Source organism: Empidonax traillii, unplaced genomic scaffold (assembly GCF_003031625.1).
Source record: "Empidonax traillii isolate 1590-97213 ecotype Southwest subspecies unplaced genomic scaffold, ASM303162v1 scaffold1161:size167190, whole genome shotgun sequence".
NCBI classification, from domain to species: Eukaryota; Metazoa; Chordata; class Aves; order Passeriformes; family Tyrannidae; genus Empidonax; species Empidonax traillii.
The window spans coordinates 83,529-111,309 of NW_020956354.1; the positions used below are offsets into that span (position 1 = coordinate 83,529).

At 46.0% G+C, this 27,781-nt stretch overlaps 1 protein-coding gene across 1 annotated transcript in view; it reads left to right on the forward strand.

Annotated features, from left to right (window-relative positions):
* Positions 1–438: 438 nt before the first annotated feature.
* Positions 439–27,781, forward strand: part of LOC114069007 (zinc finger SWIM domain-containing protein 6-like) — a gene marked incomplete at its 3' end in the record, with an annotated part of 80,761 nt that continues 53,418 nt past the window's right edge. The window contains exon 1 of the mRNA XM_027905528.1: positions 439–976. Coding sequence (XP_027761329.1) covers positions 439–976 — 538 coding nt within the window. The remainder of the gene's footprint in view (positions 977–27,781) is intronic.

Sequence of the window (27,781 nt, forward strand, 5' to 3'; positions counted from 1 at the left end):
ACGGAACATAGTTCTCCTCACCCACTCCCCACCAGTTTTCCTAGCAGAGGTGACCAGATTGAGACCGCAGCGGCCCCGCCCCCGCATTCCATTCCCTATATGGTGTCAAAGAGGGGCACCGCCAGCCACGCTCCTCTTTCCCACCAGGCGTGCGAGGCACTCTCGGGCTTGCGCGTGTGACATCGACATATCGGCAGGGCGTCCCTGCACCAGGAGCGCGCGCGCACCATCCCTCGAGCCTTCCTCGAGCTTTTCTATTTATGTTTATGGCGCCGATTTGTATAAGGCTCCGCTCACTCCGTGGGCGAGGCATCTGGCACCGCCCCTCGCGGCCATGTAAGGGAAGAGGGGGCGTGACCCAGGGGTGGCTCCCGGTCTTCCCGATGCCGTTTTATAGGGTATATCCACTTCCGCTATCTGCTTCGAAGCAGTGCGATCATGGCGGAGCGTGGTCAACTCCCTTTCCCCGCTAAGCGCCTCTGCTGCAGACCAGGCAATGGCTTGGCGTGCAGGCTGGGCCAGCGGGTGGGCGGTACTGAACTCGGCAGCGGGGCGCTCTGCGCCGGACCTTCCTCCGCAGCTGCTCCTGTAGCTGCTGCCGCCGCCGCCGCCGCCGCCCTGGGGCTGCTACCGCTTGGCAAGACCCAGAGCCCCGAGTCTCTGCTGGACATCGCGGCTCGCAAGGTGGCGGAGAAGTGGCCCTTCCAGCAGGTGGAGGAGCGGTTCGAACGGATCCCGGAGCCAGTGCAGCGCAGGATTGTCTACTGGTCTTTCCCCCGCAGCGAGAGGGAGATCTGCATGTACTCCTCCTTCAACACCGGCGCCGAGGATCTCGCTACCGCCCCCGGGGGGGCCGTCGCCGGCACCGCGCCGGGCGGGGGCGCGGACACCCCCGCCGTCGACGAGAACCGCCTGCCTTTTCGCAGGGGCATCGCTCTTCTAGATGGCGACTGTGTCGATAATGTCCTGCAAGTCGGTGAGTTACCGGCCGGGACCGCGTTGCGGAGCCGAGCCGCGGCCACCTGGACAGGGTGCTGCAGGCCTCCTCAGTCGCGGGTCACCCGCCTGCTATCCGGGGCGCTGCCTTTCTTCCTGCGCGGCCTGGTGGCCGGAGCCACCCCACCTCCTCGGCGCGTGTGGCTGGGGAGCTCCCCCCAGCGGCTCCCCCCCTCCCCCCCTTCCCCCGCGGTACGGCCTGCACTCTCAGGCTGCAATTCGGGCTGGGCAACTTCCTCTGGCAGTCTCCTCCTCCTCACGTCCAGAATATGGAATAACTCCTTCGCTCTACTCCGTGACGTATCCCCGGCGCCCGCCGCCAACAGTCGGCCAGGTCTCCGACGGGGTGGCCGGGCACGCTGCCCCTCGCCTGTCCCTTCAACTTTCCCGACGCGTTGTGTCCGCTCCCTGAAATCCAGAGTGTGTAATCCCATTTCATTCTGCTCCCTCCCAGCTCCCCACATATGGCAATCCGGGTCATCACTATACCCCGAGCCACAATGGCAAGGAGATGCCTCCGCTCCCCCCTCTTCGGGACCGCTGGTGGAAGTGAATCAGCAGAAGGCGGACGACGGGGGGAGGGGGCGGGATGAGCCGCGGTCCAAAATAAGGAATTAAAAGAGGATGGGGGCCTCCGGGAGCGGGTGTGCGGTGCGGGGGAAGCTGCAAACAAAGGCATTTCTAGGGCGGTGGCAAGTCGGAGGGTGGAGGTGCGATCTGCCCAGGCCCCACTGCTGGGGAGAGGGGAGTGAGTAGATGTGATGGCGGGGAGCTGCTCCAGCTCAGGAGCAGAGGGGCCCACGAATTACTTTAGGATGAGCCCCTCCGTGACAACGGCGAGGTGAGAAGAAAAGCGCTGCGCTTTCTTCTCGTGGAACAATGCTTCCCTCCCCCTTTCCGCTGCTGCTCCCGCACCCAGCGGCCTTCGCCTGCCACTGTTCTTCCCTCTCTGCGGGCTGGCACCCCTGGTTAACTACTCTCTACCTCTGTTTAAAGGGCACCGGAGGTTGGTACTCTCCGCCCCGACGGAGAGTATGTGAGCTGCTCCCGCCACTCGCAAGCAGGCCCCGTTGGGGTGGTGGTTCTGTGGGGAAGGGGTTTATGGCTTCCCCTGGAAACTTCCGTGGGGGGTGCTGCGCTGACGCTTTGTGCGGCCCGGGCGAATTGCTGTGCAGCGGTGTCTCGCGGAGGAGGCGGCGGCAACTGGACACTTTGTTCTCACTTTCACGTTTGTGTTCTTATCGGTTTTCTGCACACCCCCCCCCACACCCCCCTCAAAGGGGAAACCGGACAAAAGACTTTATTGCTTCTCACTGCCGGCTGCCGGCTCGACAATCGGGGCAGGGCGGGACGGCGGCTCCGCGCGGCCGGTCATTCCGTCCCGCCCCGTGCTGGGCCGGATCGTCCTCTGGCGGTGGCTCGGCTCAGCTGTAGCTGCTGCTCGCCTTTTCGCATCGCCATGGGGGGCTGAGCCGTGCCGAGTTGTGGCGGCAGACGCTGATCCCGGTGCTGTGCCTCGAAGTCGGAGGGTGCTGGGCTCTCCCTCGGCCTTGTCCGCAGCGGATTTCACTTCGCGGGCATCCTGCAAAATTGCCTTCTACTTTCTGAAGGGAAGCTCTGTTGCTGTTCCTGGGTTAAATGCCTTCTGCCTCGGTGGAGTTTCAGCGTTTGGCTGTTTTTTCGTAGTTTTTTTTTTTCTTCTAATTTTTTTTTTATTCTGGAAAGTTTTAAGAGAATTTTTGAGTTTTATAAAATTATTTTTTTTTTAAAGTTAACTTTCTTATAAGTTTAATCTTTTGGCTTTTTTTTTTCAAAGGTCGGAGGTGCATCTGTGGTTCCTCAGGACTGGCAAAAACAGAAGTAGGGGCTTTTTTAGTTTGATTGGCAGTGCTGAGACTTTTTTTTTCCTCTTTTGCTTGCACTTGATTCTCTTTGCAAGCCATGAAGAATGACAGGAGTGCACATAGGGAGGGTTTCTTGGTTGATTACATTAAGCTAGGAATTCACTGTGAAAATAAAGCCAAGGGATGATAAATAAAGATGAAGTCTTCTAGGATGCCCAGTGTGGGCTTGGCTTTGCTTGCTTTCAGCAGTGGAATAGGCCTCAATGAGTAGTTGTGAAAGAAAAAAAAGAAATTTTTTTCTTTAGCTTCAAAAGTGGAGTGATGTTGGCAAGGGTCAATGTGAAGAAAGAAAATATACATAAATAGAACTTAAATGTTGACTGCTGCTTCTGGACTCCTTAACTGCATTCTAAACAAATGCTATACCTACTGCTGAAAATACTTTTGGTTGAGTTTGGTTTTGGGATTTTTGTTTGTTTGTGGTTTTAATTTTTTTGTTTGTATACCCTATATGAGCCTGTTTTGGAAGGCTGCACAAAAATAGTGGAAGCTGGTGATATGAAACATCAATTGTATTGTCAAGGGCATTGCCCAAATGCTTTAAACACTGACAGGCATGGGACACTGTTCCTGCTGTATTTAGCATTGGCACAGCCTCACCTCTGGTACTGTTCTGGGCCCCCACAATTTAGGAATGATGTGAAGGTCCTTGAATTGCCCCCAGAGGAGGGCAACAAAGCTGGTGAAGGAGCTGGAAGGCATGTCCTGTGAAGAGCAGCTGAGGACTCTGGCTCTGTCTAGTTTGGAGAAAAGGAAGCTGAGGGGTGACCTCATGGCTCTCCCCAGCTTCCTGCAGAGGGGAAGTGGAGAGGGAGGTGCTGAGCTCTTCTCCCTGGGATCCAGTGACAGGATGCATGGGAATGGTTCAAAGCTGCACCAGGGGAACTTCAGACTGGACCTGAGGAAGCCTTTTTTTTTGGAGAGGGTGGTCAAACACTGAAACAGGCTTCCTAGAGAGGTGGTCAATGCCCCAAGCCTGTCAGTGTTTAAGAGGCATTTGGATAATGCCCTTAATAACACGCTTTAACTTTTGATCAACCTTGAATTGGTCAGGACTAGAATTTTTAATTTTTTTTTAAGGAGAAAATGAATTGTAAACCACTTCACATTCTAGTTCTTAAAACAAGGAGTCTTCTGTTCTATAAAAGTTTAAATTTTTCTTTGTTTTGGATCAATTTTCATGTTTCTCACATTTCATTTTTTTTCCTTAAATTCAAGGCTTTCCTTGCTCCCAAGAAACTAGTTTCAAAGTTTGCTTTCAGTTTAGGAAAGTAATTCCATCTTTGTATATGATCAGATGTTTTGGTATGTAGCAATTCTTGAATTTGAGCTACTTGTCATGCCAACAACTGATGCTTTTGTGCCTGTGTGCTCTCTCTGCACTCTAAGAGAGGAACAGTTAATTTAAAGCAATATCTGTGAGGGTAGGCTGAAACAATTTCAAAGTTGGCATTGGACAAATTGGTTTCCTTAAAAATCAGTAACTATTTGCAATGTTTTGCCATATAATTTGCTTTTTTGTAATGAACCTGTTAGATCTCCCAAAACTAGAGCAAGTTTTTGTCTCCTTGAAATTCCAGTTTTTCCTTTTGGTTTACTATCTAAAACTACCCATGTAAAAAACTTCTCTTAACTGAATATGCAGCTCTTTACATGGTTTCATAACCTTCTGTGACCTGTATCACTAGAGATATTGGCTGGTATTGTATGCTGGTTTACACTCTCCTTCTAGCTACATGCCAATGATGATTTATGTGATGCCCTTGTGATGCATTACCATGCTCTCCTCTGAGGTAGCAATATGCATTGTCTTTGTTGCCTTAGCCCCACTATTGAAGACAAGGACATCTAAAAAACTTGTATGTCACTATCTTAAAATAGATTTTTTCTGACTTAATTCTGCAAATGCATAAACAGATCGGAGGAATGTAGCCTTTTAATAGTACCTAAAGTACAGAGAATTCTTTTGTGGTCAAGTGAGAAGTGCTAAGAGGCCTGCTGTAGGAGTTGACCGTGAAGGTCTGGTGCTAATTGAAAGGATGCAGTAAAACAACTCAGTTTAAATTCACACTAGCAGAACTAGCTGATCAGATAAATCAGAAGATCATTTACTAAATTAATGTGCTAAAAATTCAGTTGATTTACTTTTTTTCCTGCTTTATTTAACAATCTGCCTGTTTACATAAGTAATCTTTCATTGTTAATTGGTGTCAGACCTTTAATAAATTAAAGAGTTGTCAGAAAAATAAGGGGGGAAATGACACTATAGATAGAAATTTCACAGAAGTGGGCATTAATTAATATATATATTCTTTTTTACAGAGTTATTGATGTTCAAATGATCATTTTAAAGGCTGGGAAAATCAAATGTTGCATAATTGTATGACTTTTAAGAAGTGACACTGAACACATTCTAAGTTTAACTGCTAACTGGTTACTGACAGCTCGCTAGTAATGCAGATACAGTGCGGGAACTGTGCAGCTGACTACAATCTTTAATTTATAATGACTAATGGATAAAAAACATTCAACCACTGAGGCACTCAAAATTCAATCGAGACAAATTTACAATCTGTAGTACAATAGAGGATCAAGTTTGCATGTATTCTAATTATTTCCGTATTTTTAAACTCGTGTTAAAAGCAAGATTTTGGGTTAAAGGCTTTTATCATCACTGTCTCTCTCAGGTTTGTTTCCTCATGCTTAAAGTGTGATTCTTTTATACTAGTGACTTGTATTCTCTCTGCATACTAGTGTTCAGCTATGCGTGCAAGGCATAGTGGCAGCACAAACTTCAGCAAATTGGCTTCTAGCTTACCCTTGCCAAGAGCAACTGGTGTGCCTTATTAATATTTAATTTTTACATTGTGTTGATATTTTGACTGGGCCTAAAGCTCATAGAGCACCAGTCCACATTCAGTGATTAGTGATGGTATTGATAGCGCATTTATGGTAAGTATAAATAAATGTAGGCAGTATGGTCTTCAGGATTTCATATACTTAGGAGCTGGTCACTTTTGCCACTTACCTGCAGTTTTGACCATAAAAGGATGGCCAATAAAATGACTGTGTTAAAAATTCATTAACAAAAATATCTACAAATAATCTTTTGGAAAACATAGGCTAGTCAACCACATTTTGTGAAGAGCTTTACAGTCAGCTATTGATTACTTGCACAGCAGTTGCCTCAATGAAGCACTTAGTTTTCCTCTCATACTTGAGGAATATGGTACACTGCTTTGGGAGGGTGACAAAATTTTAATGAAACTCATTTGCGTATTTACAGGGGTGGCCTCTGTGACCACATTAAGCATGACTTGTGCTTCTTCAAAACAATGCTGCTGAGTTGACCGACTTCTAAAAGTTCAAGAACAGGGGAAAAAGCAATTAATTTAGACTGTTGATTAATATATTAACTAAAGGAGGGAAACCTGGAATGCTTTTATTCCAAAATACTGTGCTTTGACCAGTGACAACTGGCTGTACTGCTGCTGTTGTACATGCAAAATGAGTCTCAGTTCCTTCATTGATTTAGGTTGTAAACTGAAACCTTGCAAACTGAATAAAATTAGTTTCTTGGGGATAAAATATCAATCCACTGTATTTTGTATCTAGATTTAGTGTAGCTATATCATATAAAGCATGAAACTTCAATTTTGCTTGTTCTAGATCAGAGGGATGGGGATGACAAAATGTGTAACTTTTTTAGCTCTTTGTTATTGAAGATGAGATACATGAGAGCAGCTTTCTTGGTCAAACCTAAATGCATGAATTTATGGAGATGGCTTCAGCTAAATGGGCTACTAATGCATGAATGGTAGGCAGTGACTATGAACGGGACTTGCTGTAACAGATACATTGGCAGGCAGTCTGATGGAATGAGGAAGCTGAGAATAACTTCATTAGTCCTACTTCTAGAAGCAGCATACCATTTAGTTTTACTGTCAGTTTTCAGGGATCAAACTTTACATTGTCAAGTATTCTGTCAATAATGTAAAGATGATTTCTAGGTAGTTATGTAGATGATAAATGTAAGTGGCTGTTTGGTGGTAAGAGTGAAGAAGTATTTAGGATTAATAGGCTCATATAATAAGATATACTTGAAGAGAGATAATAAAATGCTGAGTTTACCTCTATAGATGACAGACTAGGAAGAGAACTGGGCAAGTGGTGATGCCTGAGATAAGGTAGAGGTCAAAGAGCTCAGTAGATCCCTGAGGAGGCATATTTAAGGAGGATATAGTTTGAATGACTGCTCCCTCTATGTGGTCTGCTTTCAATGGGTATTAGTGAAGGCATGGAAGCTAATTGTTTCATTTTGTAGGAAAAAATCTAAGCTTTCAAAATGGAAAGCAGGTTGACAAACTGTAATTTAGCTGTCCTGTAGCTTTTGAAATTGTAAAATACATTTAAAGTTATGAAGTGGGTGTTTTCTTGCTCTCTTTTTTAACCTTATATCCGAATTTAAATTTTATAAATATTTCCTTTGTGTGTCAGATACACCCTGTTTTTCAGAAAGCACCAACTTTCTATTTAATTGAAGGGTGTTTGTTGAACTGAACTTTATCAGAAGCTATTTCTGTTGGGTCATGGTTGAGACTCCATTACAGTGGTAAAACAAAGCCATTTACTTTTGTACAACTGTTAGAAACAGATTTATTCATAGGGTTAAATGTGCATTGATAAGATTATAGAATATAATGGAATTTCTTTTATTATAAGGTATAGTCAAATTGTGTCTTAATTCTCATCAACAGGCAATAAATGGCTTAATTTTAAGAAGAGCAGGTATGTGTTTTCTATCTTTGTTTTGGTTTTTTTCCCCTTCATATTAGTGAATATTTGTGATACCCAGACTTGAGAAAAACTGAGAGGGTGGCTTTTTTTTTTTTCAGGGCTATATGTTGTGCTGACCTGGGAATAAGAATGTTAACCTGGATAAGTGTGAAGAGATGTGAATTGTGAGCATGCACTTCAGTGAATCATGCCTGTTATAAGGTCCGTTTTCCCCTCCCTCCTTAAATAACAAAATGAAGTTAAATAAAGGTGATTATTGAGAAATATTTACTAAAAGGAGGATGTGCAATGAGACACTGATCTGTGATTTTTTTGGAAGTAAAAGGAGAGTCACAAAAGACAGTAAAGGTCAAAACTTCTGAGAGAGGAATTGTCAATTTACAGAAGTGCTGAAAGGTAGAGGAATATAAATCCTGAAGCACTTCCAGAAAAGCTTTCCACTGGGGACCTTGATGAGAACCATCCCAGTGTGATGAATTGCACTGGAAGCAGCAAAGGCTCAATGGTAGAATAGCATTCCAGGCAAGGACCTTGTACTCAATTATTTGACAATGGGAGCAAGAAGATGCGGTGGGGCAGGTGATGTTATGATATAACACAGGCACCTCAGGCAGAAGTTACATGTGTGAATGAGGTGGAGGAGTCAGCAGCATGAGTGTAAAAAGAAGTCTGTATCTTAACCTAGCATACATGTAGTTTTATTGGTGGGTGTTTTGGGCCAGGTAGCTTGGAAGGGATAGCATTGCATGTGGCCTTGGTAAGGAAATCAATGTTCTGAACCTGGGGATGGGGGAGTGTGGTGTGGTGGAATAAGTGCATCCACCTTTATTGCAGTTCCTGCCATCTGATGCTGGTTTGAAGTGCAGTGGGAAGAGTACGTTTGCAGTGTGGGCTGGTGGTGGGACTGCTGCTGAGGTAGCCTGCAATTTAATCTTCCATCAGTAGCTGGATACAAGTACTGGAAGTTTTTAGTAAAACATTCAACATAGGTTAGGGTTTGACAGGCTCATCCCCTGCAGAGCTTAGTGCCATCACACTCTGCTCTCAGCACTGAGCAACTCCTCTTTTACAGGCAAAAGCGCTACCAGGCCTTTGTTCAGTTTGCTTTTCTGTGGAAATGAATATATTTGTGAACAGGAAGCTGTTGAAATTTGCTAGTGATATGTGCTCTATTTGTCTAATTGCAGTGTCCAGCGAGGTGGTTACAACTCCTTAGCCCTGACATGGGCATGCTGGTGCAGCAACATAGGTATTAGGAGTTGGTGTTATGATGAAAGGGCCTTTCACAACTTGAGTTGTGTGTGTCAATTGTTAAGAGACTGTTGTACTGGCCTACAAAACCTGGATTGTATCATAAAGGTGGTGTGCTGATCAAAGGCTGAGACCAATAGTCTATGGTCTTTGTAAATACAGGTTCAAAAGCTAAAATATAAGCTTGATGTCTGTCTTCTTTCTATGGCTGGTAACCTTAGGTTGCCTGGCAAATATAAATTACAAAAGCCATAAACCTTTAATTTGAGAGAAGTTGAAATTGTATTTCCAGTTATAATTTAGCAGTGTTATCACTCTTCCCCCTCCCTTTTCTATCACATTCCTTGTTGACCAAGCCTGCTGCTGTGAGGAAAGCTGCTGATAGAGCAACACAATGTGGTTGTAACACTTTCTTATGAGTGGGAGTCCTCCAGGAGCCCATTTCAGCAAGCTTGCTCCCTCTTGTCACTTGGTGAACTCCTCCAAGGATGGACTATGAAACAGGCTTAAAAAATGTTTTCCACTGTGAAATACTCTAGTCATGAATATGGTAAATAAAATAACTGACTCATTTGCTGTGACTCATTTACTGATTTGTTCCTTGCTGTGTTACTCTCATAACAGAAAATATATATTGCTGTGCTTATAAACTTGTATTTTGGAAAGTGTTTTCATGATTGTCATTTGCAAACTAAGGCTACTGTGTCATTCACCCTGAAGTTATGTGGTTGCTTTAGGCTGGCCTAAATGCAGCCTGCTGTCCAAGGGATGCTATAGTTCTCAAGCTTGCACCTCATGCCAGGGTTTGTGGAGCTGTGTGGTGAGCCAAACAACTGCCCTGCTTATGAATTCAGATATTGCTAGGTGAATTTTACCTGGTTTATTGGCCAAAAAAGTGCTACTGGTGATTCAAGGGAGACTAGATTACAAGATGAGAGCACTGAGAAGTGCAGGACTTATTTCTGTGTCAGTCACACTTAGACTAGCTTAAAGTGATCATGGAGTTCTGACTGTTGCCTGGGGAAAGGAGACCAAGTTGCTGTGCTTGGAAGTTCACTCTTGGCAAAAGGTGGCCTGATTGTTCCAGAGATGGCAGCATGGGCCTTTCCTGAGCTGTGATGTGTGTTGGGCCTGTATGAGTGAGCCATCTTCCACATCTCTTCCTCCGTAGTGTTTTTTTTTGTTGCAACACATTCACCAAGGGACGAGTTCCCCTACCACGCTACCCCAGTGGTTAAAAGCAGCATTAAACTTGCGCAGAAGTGGTGGAGGAAAGAAGTGCATTGGAAGCCCTGTTGGACACTGCACAGTTTAAATGAGTCCATTTTCAGGATAAAAATTACTTTCCTTTGTGGTAAAGAGAGATTTAATGGGGTTTTATGCCTGCCTGTCTGGGATAGGATGCTTTGGCTTTCTCAACTGCTTGCACTAAAGGGAGATTAAAGCTTATCAACGAGGCTTGCTTTCAACAGTAGTCTGTTCTGATGTGGATGGATTGATCTGGGTTGCTCACTTCCTAGAGTCCTCCTACAAGTCTGTCTAGAGGATTTTGGCTGTCAGACTCTCAAGATATGTATGAGTGAGAGACAGAGTCCTTAAGTTGTACATAACAGGGTACTTTACCTCTCTTGGTTGTCTCCTGCTAGAAAGGATCCTGCATGACTTCCAACCCTCATTGAAGTGTCCAGTTTCCTTCCTAACTTCTGCTGATGGTGTTTGTTGTACATGTTTATCTAGGCTTTTAAACTAAATACTTCACCTTCCTCACATGAGGAAATTTCTTAGTCTATTGTCTTTACTGCTCCATTGTGGCACTGCTAAGAGTCTCCTAAAATTAGATGTCTACTTTCTGTCAAATTATGTTTTAGGCTGATCACAGGTGTTTAATGTGATACTTTTGTGAACTGACCATGATTTCTGCAAGCCAAGTTTATTAAAGAAGTACCAGCTTGAACTCTAGTCCATTTAGTGAATGAAAAGCAGTCAGCTATATCAGTCCTTCAGTTTTTGTACCAATTAGTTTGTTTTCATGGCTGTCTTCCTTTTAACTCCTCTACTTCTACCCCTACTTCCTTTTTGCTATTTTGAAGACATACAGTTGGAGAAACTGGCTGTTCGGAACAGTGTACTGAGCTCTATGAAGTTCTGTTGCTCACATGAAGCTAACAACTAGGAAAAAGAACAAGCTCCACGAGTAATGCAAGAGGTTCTTTAAACACAGTCACAACAAAAGCATTTTGTTTTGAAGCTTGGCTGAGCTATATTCAGTGTAAGAAGTACTATCCCAGGAAGGATGAAGACTTACAGGACCTGAGTGGGGGAAGAAGAGAGTAGCAGTATTTGCAGGCTTCTTTTATCATTATGAAATTCTTAAATTATTTCTTCTGCTATGTATGGATGTGTGTACTTTAATTATTATATTTACACAAATCCAAGATTGTGAAACAGATTCAGGTTAGTCTAGAAAAAGTATTTTTTGTGTTACATTTTATTTGTAACCAAGTATGTTTTGTCTTTAATCTGGGGAAGACTTTTTTCCTGAGTCAAAAAGCATTATTTTATTGGAAAGGCATTTAAGAGCCTGGGATTTCTGTGTCCTACGGTTGAGCGAGTCTCCTCAAACCTGCCAAACTTAAAACACAGTGGGTTTGATATTTCTTAAGGAACAGACAGCGCACAGTGGATGTTCTCATCGCAACTCTGGGGTTGAGTGAAAACCAGTCTATCATGAAAAAAACAGGAGAACTTAACTAGTTCTTTGGGTACAGACTTGCTTACAAGTTCAGAATTTTGCAGAACTGGTTAAGGAATCCTGACTTTTACTTGCCATCCTTTCCAAAGCCCCCTAGAAGCATTATGTAAATACTTTCACACCAGCTTAAGGTGAGAATGTTGTCTGGTGCATGGCCAGAAGCTGCTTGCTGTAACTTCCTCTCTTTGGACCTTTATCTTGCACCTTCCCAAAAGACAGCAGATGGATTACTTTCCAGTAACTGTTGGGAGACTGTTCATGGGGCAATTTTTGTAGAGTGATAAATGTGCCATGCCTTTGCATAGTCTTTGTTGCTGCAATAGGTGTGAAGTTATACAAGGTTGTTTGACCTAGTAGAGAAGTCTAAGACAACTCTCAGGTTTTTAATTTTGAAGATATGAGGAAGATGTCATACTGGGTTCAGATAACTACTACTATTAAAATTGTTTGGGTTTATCCACTTTGGTGTTATTTGAATTCAGGCCAGTGAGTTCCTGACGGTTTCTGGTGGGTTGACCTTGCCTGGCTGCCAGATCTCCCACCAAAGCTGCTCTCTAACACTCTCCTCCATAACTGGATGGGGAGAGAAAATATAATGAAAGTCTTGTGGGTTGAGATAAGAACAGGGAGAGATCACTCACTGATTACTGTCATAGGCAAAACAGACTTGACTTGGAGATAATAGTTTAATTTATTGCCAATCAAATCAGAGCGGGATAATGAGATATAAAAAACAAATCTTAAAACACCTAACCCCACCAATCCCTTCTTCCCAGGCTCAACTTCACTCCCAAATTCTTTACCTCTTTCCCCTGAGCACCACAGGGGGATGGGGAATGGGGTCAGTTCATCACACATTGTCTCTGCTGTTCCTTTCTTTTCATGCTCTTTCCCTGTTCCAGAGTGGGGTCCTTTCCATGGGAGACAGTCCTCCACAAACTTCTCCAACATGGGCCCTTTCCACAGGGTGCAGTCCTTCAGGAACACACTGACCCAGTATGGGTCCCTCATGGGGTCACAGGTCCTGCTAGGAGCCTGCTCCAGCATGGGCTCTCCATGGGGTCACAGATTCCTTCAGGACACATCCACCTGCTCTGGCGTGGGGTCCTCCATGGGCTGCAGGTGGATGGATCTCTGCTCTACCATGGACCTCAATGGGCTGTAGGGGTGTACAGCCTGCCTAACCATGGTCTTCTCCATGGGTTGCAGGGGAACCTCTATTCCAGCACCTGGAGCACCTCCTATCTCTCCTTCACTGAACTTAGTGTCTGCAGAGTTGTTGCTCTCATATTTGATCTTCTGTCCTGGCTGCTGTTGTGCAGCAATTTTCCCCCCTTGTTAAATATGTTATTGCAGAGGTGCTACCACCATTGCTGATTGGCTTAGCTCTGGCCAGCAGTAGGTCTGTCTAGGGGCTGGTTGGCACTAGCTCTGTCAAATATGGGTGAAGCTTCTGGCATCTTCTCACAGAAGCCACCCTTGTAGCCGTCCCTGCTACCAAAACCTTGCCACAAAAGCCAAATAGAGAGTTATGCTGTGCAGGTGGCAGGTTTAGTTCATCCAGCACTATCTTTAGATATGTTCATCTTTAAAGATAAAATTGTGTGCAGACTAGGAGATGTGACTCATGAAATTACTTTCACCACACATTTTCTGCTAAATGTACCCCAGAAGATCTTAGAGTGCATCAAGTGCTTTGGTAGACTTCCATCAAGTTGATGCAAGTACTGGGTCTGTTTTAACTAAGAATACTTGGACAGAAACAACAGGCACAAAATTGACTCATCTGAGTCTTTAAGAGGTGCCCTTTAATAGTATCTTCCCAAGAATAACACTGTACCAGGTATTAAAGCAAAGAAAAGATATTTTTTGTGCATAATGATTGAAACCTTGTCTATTGGGAGGTATCAGAATATTCTTTGCTGGAATCATCTTTGTAACCCTCTGCTGAACTTACTCCAGGTGAGGCTGACTGGCCTATAGCTCTCTGAGTCTTCCTTCCTGCCCGTTTTGAAGACTGAGGTGACGTTTACTTTCTTATAGTCCTTAGGCACCTCTCCTGATCTCCACAACCTCTCAAAGATGATCGTGAGTGGCCTAGCAATGATGCCTGCTAGTTCCCTCAGCATTTGTGGATGCATCCTGTCAAGGCCCATGGAGTTGTGGATGTCATGTTTGACTAAAAGGTCTCTAAACCATATCTCCTCAACCAAAGAAAAGCCTTCCTTCCTCCAGACCTGTGCTGGCCTTGGCAGTAAAGACTGAAGCAGAGAAGGTGTTCAGTACCTCTGCCTTCTCTGTGTACTCCATTGCAAGGGTCCCTGTTTCATTCAGTAGTGGGCCCACGTTATCCTTAGGTTTCCTTTTTGTTATTGATGTATTTGAAGCAACACTTCTTGTTGTCCTTGACATACTTGGCCAGATTTAATTCCAGATGGCTCCTGGGCCTTCCTTGTTGCATTTCTGCATACTCTGACAACATCCCCCCTGTGGTGGTTTTGACCCTGGCTGGATTTCAAATACCCACCAAAAACCACTACATTCCCCCTCCCTCTGCAACTCCACAGAGGAGAGAAAAAAAAACAGCTGAGGATTCCTAAGTAGAGATAAGAACTGGGAGACTCGCTTACTGACAGGCAAAACAGACTCAAAGTGGGGGTAGAATTTAAATTTATTGCTAACAAGATAAAAGCCAAAAAGCAAGAAATAAAACAGTCTTAGAAACACCTTCCCCTCCCCCCCCTTCCTTCCATGCTCTCCCTCCTCCCCCTCCAGCAGTGCAGGGGGATAGGAAAGGGGGGGGGTGATGTCAGTTGTTGAGTCCATCTCTTGGACAACAGCTCTTCTCATTTTGCTGTCCCGTAGGTCACTCCTTCATGGAATGCAGTTGGGTCTCTGCACTCTGAAGGTCTTCCATAGTCTACAGGGGGACACCTGTGTCACTATGGTCTTCACCACAGGCTACAGGGGGGCCACAGCTCTAAGTCCTTCCCCTGTTCCCGTGGAGGTCCCTCCCATGGGAGACAGTCCTTCATGGACCTCTCCAACGTGAGTCCACCCACCCCTCGGGCAGCAGTTCTTCCAAATCTGTTGTCCCAAGGGTCACATCTCCATGGGGGTGCAGTCCTTCACAGATAAGCTGTACTGACATGGGTCCCCCACAGGGCCATGAGTCCTACCTGAGAAAAACTTGCTCCAGCGTGGGCTTCTCTCTCCATGGACCACAGGTCTCCAGCAGGTACCTTGTTCCATCTTGGGCCTCCCACTGGGGATCACAGCCTCCTTTATGCATCCACCTGCTCCAGAATGGGCTGCAGGGGGGGTGTCTGCACCCCAATGGTCTTCCACAGGCTGCAGGGGCCTTGGCTCTCTCTCCCCTGCTCTTGGCGGGGGAAGGGAGGGAAGGCCCCCCTTCCCTCCCCCTGCTGCACTGACCTTGGTGTCTGCCTGTTATCCCATGTTCTCAGTCCTCTCTTCTCGGGCTGGAATTTCTTCTGTGCCACAACTCCTCCCTTCCTCTGTTCTTAAATATGTTATCACAGAAGCACACTCATTGGCTCAACCTTGGCCAGCAACAGGAAATCCCTCCTGGAGCTGGTTATCATTGGCTTTTCATAGGACAGTGGAAGCTTCTAGCAGCTTCTAACAGAAGCCACCCCTCTATCAAAACTCAGCCACATAAACATCTCATGGCCTGTCCCTGCTTTCACCTCATATGTGTCTCTTGCTTATGGCTGGGTTTTGGCAAGAGTTCCTTTTCATCCACACAGGCCTCCTATCCCTTTTGCTCACTTTCTTGCCAATGGGGATGCACCATTCTTGAACCTGGAGGGAAGTGATGCTTGAATATTGACTGGCTCTCTTGGACCCCTCTTCCCTCTAGGGCATGTTCCAATGGGATTCTTCCAAGAAGATCCCTGATTCTGCTGCTAGTAGGATGTCATCCATGTAGTGATACAGGATGGCCTCTGGAAACTGTAGCCGAATTGGTGATAAGATGTCTGCAACGACTCTCTGGTAGATAGAAGGGCTATTTTTCATACCCTATGGTAAGACTGCCCAGCAATAGCGATGAGAAGGCTCTTCTGCATTAGTGGAAGGCACTGTAAATGAAAACCTGTGAGAGTCTTTGGGGTTTAACTTGATGTTAAAAAAACAGTCCTTGATATCAATAATAATGATAGGCTGATTAGAGGGCAGCATAGTTGGTGAGGGAAGCCTTGGTTGGAGAGCTCCCATGGGCTCTATTATTTTATTAAGTTCTCTTAAGTTCTGTAACAGTCTCCATTTCCCATTGGACTTCTGTATGGTGAAAATGGGGAAGTTCCAGAGGCTATCAGTTGGCACGATATGTCTTTTTGCAAGTTGTTAATTTACTAACAGTTTGCCTTGCCGCAGTTTTTCTCTTTTTAGGGGCCACTGGGATACCCAGATGGACTCGTCTGAGAGCCATGTGAGGGCGGGAGACTGCGGCTCTCCAGTGGCCTCAAGGCTAAATTTGAGGTAGTGAGATGGATGTTCCATTGTCCTATTATATCCCTCCCCCAGAGGGTCATTGGAATATTAAGGACATAGGGCCTTGCTGAAGCAGTTTTACCTTCTGGTCCTTTGATTAGTAAAGTGCAGACACTTTGGAGTGGTGTTTGAACTCCTCCTACCCCTTTGATGTCGATATAGGGCTTTGTGGTGCTCCACTCCTTTGGCCCATCTGTTTCTGCGAAGATGGTGACGTCTGCTCCTGTGTCTATAAGACCTTTAACTTGAACACACTGGTTAGAGTTGGGGAAAAAACACAGAACAGGTTAGCATTGTCCGATCAAGCAAAATAGACTGTGTCCATTGAACCAGAGGCATAGAGTCTAAGGTGTTTTCCCCCGTATCAATGGGGGTTAAATTGGCAATAGGTGTGTCTGTGTCAAGCTCCACAGGTGGAAACAGAGCTTTTACAGTCACTTCTATTACCTTTTGATTATCCATAGTTACTGGTTGAGGTAACACTGTTACACCTGTTTCAGTTGAGGTAGTAGTTCCAGTTAAGATGTATTGTCCATGAGGTACTGGTAAATTACCAGTTGGTTTCACAATAATTGTTTGGTAGTCATCACAGCTTATGGTGACTGGGTGGGGAGATGCTAATTCCACCCTAGAGACACCTGCCTTGGGTGATTGTTCGGGAGTGGGGGGAGCAGGTGGTTGTGGTGTGATTGAGGGGTAATTTATATCATAGCGCCCTCCTAAGTGCTCAGTTCCCCATTTTCCAGAACCAGGGTCAGCTTTTGTGCAGCTCTTGGTGAAAGTGGCCTCCCCTCTCTGTCAAAAAGCGATCTACGATCACTTGCCCAGTGTAATCCCTTTTTGCATTGGGGACACAAACTAGTTGGTACTGTAGGGACTCTTTTCAGATGAGGGCAGTCCTTTTTAAAATGTCCTGCTTGTTTGCAATAGTGACAAGTTGGAACTGTTCATTGGTGTTGAACTGCCATGGCTTCAACTTGTGGGGATTTATTGGGGGTATTAGGTGTCACATCTCGGCATGCTTTAACCATATCCATCGAGCTAGGATCCCAGACTGTCCTTAAGATGCGTTGACATTCCTCGTTTGCTTGTTCGATAGCTAGTCTCTGGAACATAGAATCTTGAGCCTCTGGATGTTTAAATTATTTTGCGAGAGCATCCTTTAATCTCTCAGCAAAGTCCATGAAAGGCTCCGTCACTTTTTGGCGGATTTGTGTGTAAGACGGTGTTACTTCGGAGGCTTCAGCAATATTTCGAATTGCATCAAAAGCTAAGAACTTAGATCTTTGCAATTTGTTTAAAGGGATTGTGGTTTGGGCTTGATTAGAGGAATATGGCCCAGTGCCAAACATCATATTAATTGTATCGTCAATTGGGATACCTGTGGTAGGAAAAATCTGTTCCGCATGCTTGCAGATTAAAGCTTTCTACTCTTGCAGAAAAAGAGCGTTTTGCATTTTTGTTAAAAATGCCTCTGATAACATTTGTATATCATTTGGAGTGAGGTTGTACGCTCCAAATAAGGACCTTGGAATCTCTAGTGCATAGGGTGAGCTGAGGCCATAATCGGCTATTGCTTTTTTTGTATCTTTAAGGATTGGAAGCGGCAACGGATTCCATTGTGGAGGACAGTTACCGCGGCGGAAAACAGGGTATGCTTCGTTGAAATAGAAATCATAAGCTGCTTCCTGTTGTAAAGGGTAGCCGCCTTGAATTTTTAGAGCACATGGCCCAGTTACAGTGAGTTCATGGGCGATGCCATTTTGACAGGCCATCACTTCTGGAAGACCGGATGTGGGTGAGGCTTGTGGGGGTGGCCTATCTTCCAGAGGACCAGAAGAATTCAATGGTATTGAAGGTGGGACTGCGCCACCTGGCTGCGTGGCAGAATAATTGCCAGCAGTTGGAGTTGCCACCAAAAAGGCTGCTTCTGGTGACGGCTCAGGGGGAGCAGCACAGCTCTGTGGTATGGGCTGGTGCTGGCCGCTGCCCGTTTGTGGTCATCAGGGAGGGGGCGAGCTGACCATGCGGCCATGGCCATTTTGGGGCTGGGGGGGCGAGCCAGCCACTGCATGCTGTGGCTGAGATGGCGGCGCAAGGGCTGGGGTTTTCTATCCTACAGCTGTTCCCAACGTGATATGCGCGCAACAATCACGTCCCTGTTTTACCTCTCCCTCTCCCACCACAGTTTATATTTTCACTTTTTTCTAGCAAGGTTAAAATTAAACTCCATGCAATAGAAGCTTGAAATGCGAGAGTGTCATTTGCCTGTGTAGCTTTCCACAACTTAAGTCCCAGTTTGTCCCATTGTTCATAGTTGATTATATAGGGAACGGTATGATTATTCTTAAAAATCCACTTAATCAGCGCTTTCAGTGATTGTTTATCTAAAGGGTGTCCATGAAGGTAAAGTTTTTTAAGCACTTGTAGTTATCCTGCTCTATTTTAGAAGATAGCAAACCCATGGTTTCAAAACATGCTTGCAGGGTTCAAAGGGGTAAGGGCTATACAACTGTGGGCCTACCTAAAAGTCACAGGCAGGTCGAGATCCAATGCTGAGCTGTAGATTCTGTCTGAGCAGGAAGCCAAAAGTCCACTTCGTCGCTTGAGCCCAGAGACGTCTGAAGAAATTTCTACATGGTAGAAATACAGACAGAACTCCTGACACAGGGCACCATTTTATAGGGTTTGAGGGGAAAAACCCTCTTTGCGATCCACCTATTAAGATGGAGCTGCAGTGATGCAATCCTTAGCGCTGTCTAGGAATGCAGACACTGGACATGCAGGCTGTTCTGAGGTGAAGAGGAGTTTATTTAAATTTCCCGCCGCTTATAAGGCTGATGGAAGGAAGGGAGGGGCTCAGCTACTCAGCAAGCCAACGAGAGGAACTGGGAGGTTAACACCCAGTAAGAACCCAGGAACCGGGGAGAGGCAGGGGAGACAACCAATGGGGTTAGGATAGGGGTGTGGCCTGGCTCTGTGGGCAGGACAAGCATGGTGCCACACATAGCCGCCAAATGGGGATGAGGGGAGAGAGGTATTTGTACATAGGATAGAGTGGCCCGGAACAATAAATTCACGATACGGAGTTTTCTGTGCTGGCTTCGGGGAGCTGTGTCACCATCTGTTTCTCCTCTATAATTGCTGTTTCCAATGTGTAGTCCGCATTGTTTCCCACACGCCACTGCTTCAGTTTCCTCCCCCGCCTGGGGAAGGTGAGGGAGAAGGGGCCAGGAGCGTTTTGTTTTTGTTTTTTTTTTCTGCTGCCTCTGCTGCTGAATTTGGACTTGTTTTACGAGAGGCACTGGAAATCCCTCTCCCTTTGCTCCAATCATTTTGATTGTATCTTTTCTAGCTTTACAACCCTGGGGTACTCTGGTTATACACCTTCGATCAGCTTCAGTATCTACTAGGAATTCATATTCTTTGTCCTGGGGTCCTAATTTTAGTTTTATCAAGGGCTTGTTACAATGTTTCGTTTCCAGGAAAAAGAGCCCCTGACACCCCTAATCTCATTCAGCTTCTTCAAACAATTTTAAGTCTCTCTGTCTTTTCAGACAATTTCTTTTCAGATGGCCTTTTCCCTTACAATATGACATTTTGTCTACGGGAGACAGCTTCTTTAATTCCCCAGATCAATAAAGTGCGGTAATCAGCCATGTGCTGTCGATGCAGGGCTTAGTTATGGTCCTAATTGGGAGGGGCAATGGGCATTTTTGGGAGGGGCAATGGGCATTTTGTTATCCCTTGGGGGTCTTTGTTCTCCCTTTCCCATATTCGTATCCTTGCTGTTCAAATCATCTGTCTTTCTTCAGAGGTAAACAAAATACCCATAATGGATTGTGTTTCCCCCCAGGTATAGATATTGGGTCCCAAGAATTGGTCTAATTATTTGGCTACTCCCAAGGGGTCTTCTAGCAGTCTCCCTATCTCTTTCTTAAATGTTCTAACTTTGCCCGCACTTAGGGGGGCATGTACGAAACCAATTCCACCTTGGGCTCCTCCCAAGGGTACTTCTCTAAGTGGATTTAATTTTTGCATTGTTTTTAAACTTTCGTCTTCTTCACCAGGGCTTTTCTGATCTACTAAGAAAGCTTTGACTTCTCTCGGGGTTGCCCATCTTCTCCTTTGGGCCCTAGTTCTTTCGAGACTCCCATACCCCTGATTTGGCAGGGCACTGAGGTCTGCAGCCGAAGGGGGTTGTAAAGAGGGAGGGGAATTATTTGGTGGGGCTGTGGGAACAGCAACTGAAGGGGGTTGAAAAGAGGGAGGAGGATTATAGGGGGGAGGTAAGTTATTTAATGGTTCCCATTTTGTTTCTGTTGTTTCTTTTTTGTTGGCCTTCTTTTGTTAACTTATAATTAATAATTTTTACTTTATCCTTATCCCTTGTACTCTCAATATCTTCCCAGTTTTTATCAGTACCCCCAAAGGACTGTCAGGGGGAATATCTGGCAATGCCTGCTTGCTCCCTTTCTTCTTGGGGCTACCTTTTTGCCCCATGGTTTACGATGTCCCTTCTAGAGTGTCTCCATCAACCCTCTAGGGTCCCTTGTAAAATCTTACCACTGACCCACAGAGGTCCACTCAACGACTCAACTGCTTCATCCCTTCACCTGTTGTTCCCCTCGCGGGGTGACAGAACCGAGGCTAGAAGGACTCCGCACTCAGGTCGTGTCTATGCCGCTTCTCATTCTCTCATTCACTCTGACCCCTTTTATCCACCCAACTGGTGATACTTTAAGTCCGTTGTTCTCACCCGGGTCTTCGTGCACGAGAATTATGGGCCTTTGCTGCAGCAATCCGGGAGCTTAGTTCCTTGCTTTAACCATATAGCGTGTCACTCCAGTCCTGTCGGAAAATTAGGCTCAAAATAGGCCACTGAAATCAGCAGGGCGCCCCTCATTTCGAGCACTAAATAACCCAGCAGGGCTCGGAGGACATCACGTCAGGGTCACCAAATTTGTGAGAAACAAAGTCTTGAGTTATAATAGGTTTTTGAATAGGAGTTTACTATATGGAAAAAGCAAGCAGCATGCTGGGTGACGGGAGGAGACTTGCTCCACAACCTGCACACCTCGATACAGCGTGTGTTCTGGCATTTATTTTAGCTATCTCATACATATTCATCCCATCATATACATAAACATTTTACAATACTATGCAAGCATTCAACGTATGTTTCCTTTCACAGCTAAAGCTAAGTTTTTATCTCTACAACCGGTGATGGCTTCTCTATAATTCATGCATTCCTGGACAAAAGGTGCCTAAAAGATTAATGACCTAACAAAGTTCTACCATAATTCATTTTTAGGAGAGTAGGGGAGGCTTATGACCTAATGACCTAGCAACGGTCTGTGATATTTTTTTATGGGAGTGCAATTAAGTTTTACAATCCGTTTGTTTTATTCTTTTTATGAGGCTCTAGTAATCCCTTTGTTTCTTTTATTGACATGAATCATAGCTGTGTTTATTACAGGTAGATGGAGTATTTGCCTAGGACAAGACGGCCTACCCTCTGCATTATGATTACCTCTGTTAAGAAAAAAAGAAGGGTAGTTGTCATAGGTGACTCCCTTCTTAGGGGAAGGGAGGGCCTGATATGCTGAATGGACCTAACCCACAGGGAAGCATGCTGCCTTCCTGAGGCCTGGGTAAGGGATGTTACTAGAAATATCTCTAGTCTAGTACAGCCCTCTGATTATTATCTGCTATTGATTCTTCATGTTGGCAGTGACAAGACAGGAAAGAGAAGTCCAAGGGTGATCAAAAGGGATTTCAAGGCCTTAGGGCAATTGTAACAGGGTGAGTTCAAAAGGATGCCGAGATTGAAAACCAAGACACCGCTGAAAGCTCAACAATAAACCCAATATTTATTACAAAAGGTGGCCAAGTAAACGGGAACCTGAGAGACAGGAAAGGAGAGGAGTGAACTAAGCCCTCAGTGAAACCCCCACTCACGCAGGTGGGTTTTATGAGGTTGTCTTACCAACCCCAGAATAACCAGAATTCCCCACAGCAGAGGCTGAATCCTTGGAGGGTCAGCAGGCTCACAAAGATAGTGGGCATCTCCACAAAAGGCAACGTTGTCCTTCATGTGAAGCTTGAGAGAACCGAGCAAGAGCTGCCTGCATTTTTATCCAATTAGCCAGTGACTTCTACCTGGGCCAATGTGGCCAGCACCGTCCAGCTAGAGGCCTTCGGTCCCTCCCCCTGTTATGTAAGTGTACCCCTTCAGCACATGCGGGAGAACTTGGGGATTCCCCTCACACATGCGCTGTTTCACTCAAGGGGTCTTATCTTTTTGGGTCTGGGGGCTGTACTTCATCCTCTCCTCTTCAGTTCCTCCTTCAAATGTCCTCTACAGACAACCAGCCAATCACAGAACACCAATTAAAACAGTTTATACAAGAAACTGTCTCTCCAAGGACGGAGCTCCAGTTTATCAGTGAACTTAGCAGGCAAAGAACACAACTTTCACAGGTGGTTGGGCCAAACATAGACCAAAAAATATCAACAATCCCTGATACAGCGATTTGTTGAAGAATCAGGACCACAGGTAGTGTTTTCCTCTGTCCTTCCAGTAGTGGGAAAGAATAATGAAAGGAACAGGCAGACCCATCAGATCAACACCTGACTCCAAGGCTAGCATCATGAGCAAATTTGGGGTTTTTTTTGATTATGGGATGGTTTCTAAAACACCAGGTATACTGATACCTGAGGGGATGTACCTTTCTCAGAGGGGGAAAAGGGTTTTTGTGCAGGAATTAGCAGGGCTGATAGATAGAGCTTTAAACTAAACTGGAAGGGGGGAATGGACAAAACCAGACTTTCAGGTGATTAGCAGTGGGATGGCACGCCAAAATTTGAGGGAATGCGTGCTAGTGAGATCCTTTAGTCTGCTTCATGAGGTGTCAGTGTTAATAGTTTTATACCTTTTTTACTTTTTCCTATTGAATTTTCCCATACCAACAGCTTCTTGCTAGCAAGCTAAGACTATTGTTAGGTGAGCCCAGGACTTAAGGACTGCTTCATTGAAATACTAAATAACCTCAGCACACAAGCTAAATCATGTAAGGGAAACCCCATACCCCCTGTAGTCACGACTGGGGGAAGGGAGAGTTCAGTTTTTTTGCCTCGGGAGGTAGGACTGTGCTTTTGCCCTGACTCTGGGAGTAGTGTGGGGAAGATGAGCTCCGAGTTCATCTTTTCAGCCGGGTTGCTGGTTTCTTAAGGTCCTGGTTTGCCTCCAACCCCTTGTGTCCTGCTCTGCACATGGCCTGGATGCACTTTGGAGCTGCCGAGGACCAAAGGAGCTCCGGTTTGTTCCCCAGTGAGAGAGCCCATGCGGTGCTTGCAGTAGGGGGTCATACACCACCTCTGTTGTCACAAAGACTGCCAGTGCCTTGTGGGTTTCTTTTTGGGTCTCTCTGCTCTTTGCTGGACAGACCAGCACCTCTGTCCCTTGCTGGCCGCAGCCTCCGTGGCTGAGGGGTGGGAGCCCACCTTGGGGTCTCAGACCAGCTGGCATGGATGGGATCTGCCATTTGCCACGTGGGGTTTGTCTAGAGCACCACCTGCCAACCATCAGTGAGCAACTGCAGCCTTTGCTCCTCTGGAAGACCCAACAGCACCCCCTGGTGACTGTAAGTGAGGAACTGTAGCCCCTGCCTGTTTTTGGTATAACTGCTCTAAAAGGCAAAAAGTACTTAATTATTTTCAGTTGAAGTTTGGTTATAGGATTTTTCGTTGTTACCTATATATATATTCTTCAGTAAAGAGCTGTTATTTTACATACCTTTTCAACTGGAGCCTCTTAATTTGAAGTTATAATTACTCAGAAGGAGTAGCTTGGTTTTTCTCATATTCTGCCCTCCTTAGCAAACATTTGTCTCGTTAAACTGAGACAGTCAGCTACAACGAACCACACTCGAAATGTTTCTATACCAATGCATGCAGCATGAGGAACAAATAAGAGGAGCATGAAGCCTTGGCCCAATCCCTGTGATGAGACATAAGTGAAACCTGGTGGGATGAGTCCTGTGACTGGAGTGCCATGTTGAATGGTTACAGGCTTTTCAGGAGGGATAGGCAGGGCAGGAAAGGTGAGGTGGTGGCAGCATACTGTGTAATGAAGGGACTGGAATGTACAGAGCTTGCAGTTGCCAATGGCATGGCTGAGACCCTCTGGGTAAGGATTAAGAGACAAGCAATTATTTGCGGAGTATTATCAGATGTAACTGTGGGAGTCTACTGTAGGCCACCCAGCCAGGACGATGACAGCAAAGAATTATTCTTTAAGGAACTAAACGACACCTCTAAATCAACCGCCCTTGTCCTTGGGGGGGGGGGGCTTCAAATTGCTGTATGTTAATTGGGAACACCACACAGCTGGTACAAACAGGTCCAGAAGATTCTTAAAACACCTGGATGACAACTTCTTGGCAGCAACCTCAGGTGAACAAGGGGCGTGTCCAGGACCATTTGCAGGTGATTTAAACAGCTCTAGGGAGGGTGGGGAACAGGATCAGGGAAATAGGGGTGTGTCATAGCAGTTTGCATCACAGTTTATGCAGGCAGGGGGTGACCAGGAAAGGTGCAGCTAACCTCCTGATAGTGGGTTGTGTGGTAGTGTTTTTTTGTTTGTGGTTTTCTGTTGCTTTTTTTCTTCCCCCCCCCCCCCCTCCCAATTTGACTAGATCCAACAATGGTTTACAAACGGTCTGTAGTGGGTTTCTGTGGCTGGGTTTTGGTAGTAGGGGGGCTACAGAGGTGGCTTCTGTTAGATGCTGCTAAAAGCTTCCCATGTCCTGTGGAGGCAATGTGAGCCAGCTCCAGGACAGACTTCCTGTTGCTGGCCGAGGCCAAGCCAATTAGGAGTAATAATAACACCTCTGTGATAACATATTTAAAAACAGATTGTTGTGCAGAGGAGAAATTCCAGCCAGGGAAGAGCACAGTGAGAACATGGGAATAACAACATAGACACTAAGGTCAGTGCAGAAGGAGGGGGAGGAGGTGCTCCAGGTGCCAGAGCTGAGGCCCCTGCAGCCCATGGAGGACCATCAGGGTGTAGACACCCACCTGCAGCCCATGGAGAAGCCCACGCTGGAGCAGGTGGATGCATGAAGGAGGTTGTGACCCTGTGGGAGGCCCAAGATGGAGCAGGGTCCTGCCAGAGACCTGCAGCTCATGGAGAGGGAAGCCCATGCTGGAGCAGATTTTTCCCGGGGAAGGACTTGTGGCCCCTGTGGGGGACCCATGCCAGTACAGCTGTGGTGGGTTGACCTTGGCTGGATGCCAGGTGCCCACCCAGCTGCTCTATTACTCCCCAGCGGGACAGGGGAGAGAGTAAGGTGGATAGAAAAAAACAACTTGTGAGTTGGGATAAGGCAGGTTATTTAAAGCAAAAAACTGAAGCGAAGTGTGCGCGTGCAGAAACGAAAGATAGCACAGTTTATTCTCTACTTCCCATGAGCAGTGATGATTACCACTCCTGAGAATCAGGGCTTCAGCATGTGTGGTGGTTTCTCAGCAGGGAACCATTAGACAATGAATGCTTGCCCTCCTGCTCCTTGCCTTAGCTTTTATATCTGAGCTGATGTCATATGGTATGGTATGGTATATCCCTTTGGTCAGTTTGGGTCAGCTGGCCTACTTGTGTCCCCTCCCTGGATCTTGCTCTCAATTGAGGAAGGAATGTTACAGTACTGATGCTGTGCTCAGCAGTAGCCAGAACACTGGTGTGTTATCAACACCTTTCTAGCTCCCAATGCAAAGCAGAGCACTGTGAGGGCTGTTTTGGGGAAATAAACTCCATCTTAGCCAGACCCCATACACAGTGAAAAGGCTTTGCTGCTGCTGTCATCAAGAGTGTGGTACCCTAGACATAATCCCCCAAGAAGGATGCAGCTGTCCAGGTCACTGGCTGCAGGGAGTGCATGAGCCTGGTGTTAGTACTGGAGGACAGTGCAAAAGACACCTGTGGGCAGTGTGAACAGGTGAATGATCTACTGTCTAGTGGCAGTGCTTAAAGAAGAAGTGGAAAGGCTAAGGAGTATCAGGGAGAGTGAAAGGAAAATAGACTGGTGGAGTTACACCCTTCCAACCCTGAGAGAAGCTCATTAGGAGTCAGAGATGCCCTGCCCCTCTTGCCATCAGGCAGAAGGAGGAGACCTAGTAGATGGGGGGAAATGGAAACAGGTCCCTGCTTGGGGAGGTAAAAGAATTCCCTCCTGATCCCCATCACCTTCCCAGGTGTCCTTACGGAATAGGTATGAGATCCTGGATCTAGAGGGTCAGGCAGATGACACTTGAGAAAAAAATCTGTCTGGAGGGTCTTCCAGTTGCACTCCATCAGGCGGATGACAACCTCAGCTATTAAGAAGAAAAGTAGTTGTAGTAGGTGACTCCCGAGGGGAACTGAGGGCCCTGTATGCCAACTGGACCCATCCCACAGGGAAGTCTGCTGCTTCCCTGGGACCCAGGTAAGGGATATCACCAGGAGACTCCCTGAACTAATTCAGCCCTCTGATTATTACCCACTGTTGGTTGTCCAGGTTGGCAGTGATTAGGTTGATAAGAGGGGAACCAGGGTAATTAAAGAGGACTTCAAGGCTCTGGGTTGACTGCTTGATGGAACAGGAGTGCAGGTGGTGTTCTGCTCAATTTCTTTAGTAACAGGGATGAACGGTGAAAGGAACAGGAAAACCCACGACATCAATAAGTGGCTTAAGGACTTGGTGTCATCATCAGAATTTTGGGGTTTTTGATCATGGGACAATTTTTATGGCACCAGGCCTGCTAGAGTCAGATGGGCTTCATCTATCTAGCATGGGCAAAAGGACTCTAGCATATGAGTTGGCAGGGCTGATTAAGAGGGCTTTAAACTAGGTTTGAAGGGGGAAGGGGATGAAACCAGGCTCTCCAGAGATGAGCCTAAGGGTGGTAAGCCAGAGTTAGGGGTGAAATCAGCAGCCCAGCTGAACTGCACATACACTGATGCATGCAGTATGGGCAACAAACAAGAGGAGCTGGAAGCCATCGTGCAGCAAGAAAGCTATGACATCACCATCAAGGAAATGTGGTGAGATGACTCATGACTGGAGTGCTGCAATAGATGGCTACATGCTCTTCAGAAGGGACAGGCAAGGTAGGAGGGGTGGCTCTGTATATTAGGGAGTCTCTTGACTGTAGAACTTGAGGTTAGTGATGATAAGATGGAGTGATTATGGGTAAGAATGAGGGGGAAGGCCACCAAGTCTGACATCCTGGTGAGTGTCAGTTATAGACCACCCAACCAGGATGAAGAGGTGGATGAATTATTCTATAAGCAGCTGGTGAATGTTTCAAGATTGCCAGCTCTTGTTCTTGTGGGAGACTTCAACCTGCCAGATGTCTGCTGGGAACTCAACACAGCAGAGAAGAGGCAGTCTAGGAGGTTCTTGAAGTGTGTGGAGGATAGCTTCTTGTCACAGCTGGTGAACAAGCCTACCAGGTGTGGGGCCCCTCTAGACTTGCTGTTTACAAACAGAGAAGGGCTGGTGGGAGATGTGGTGGTCAGAGG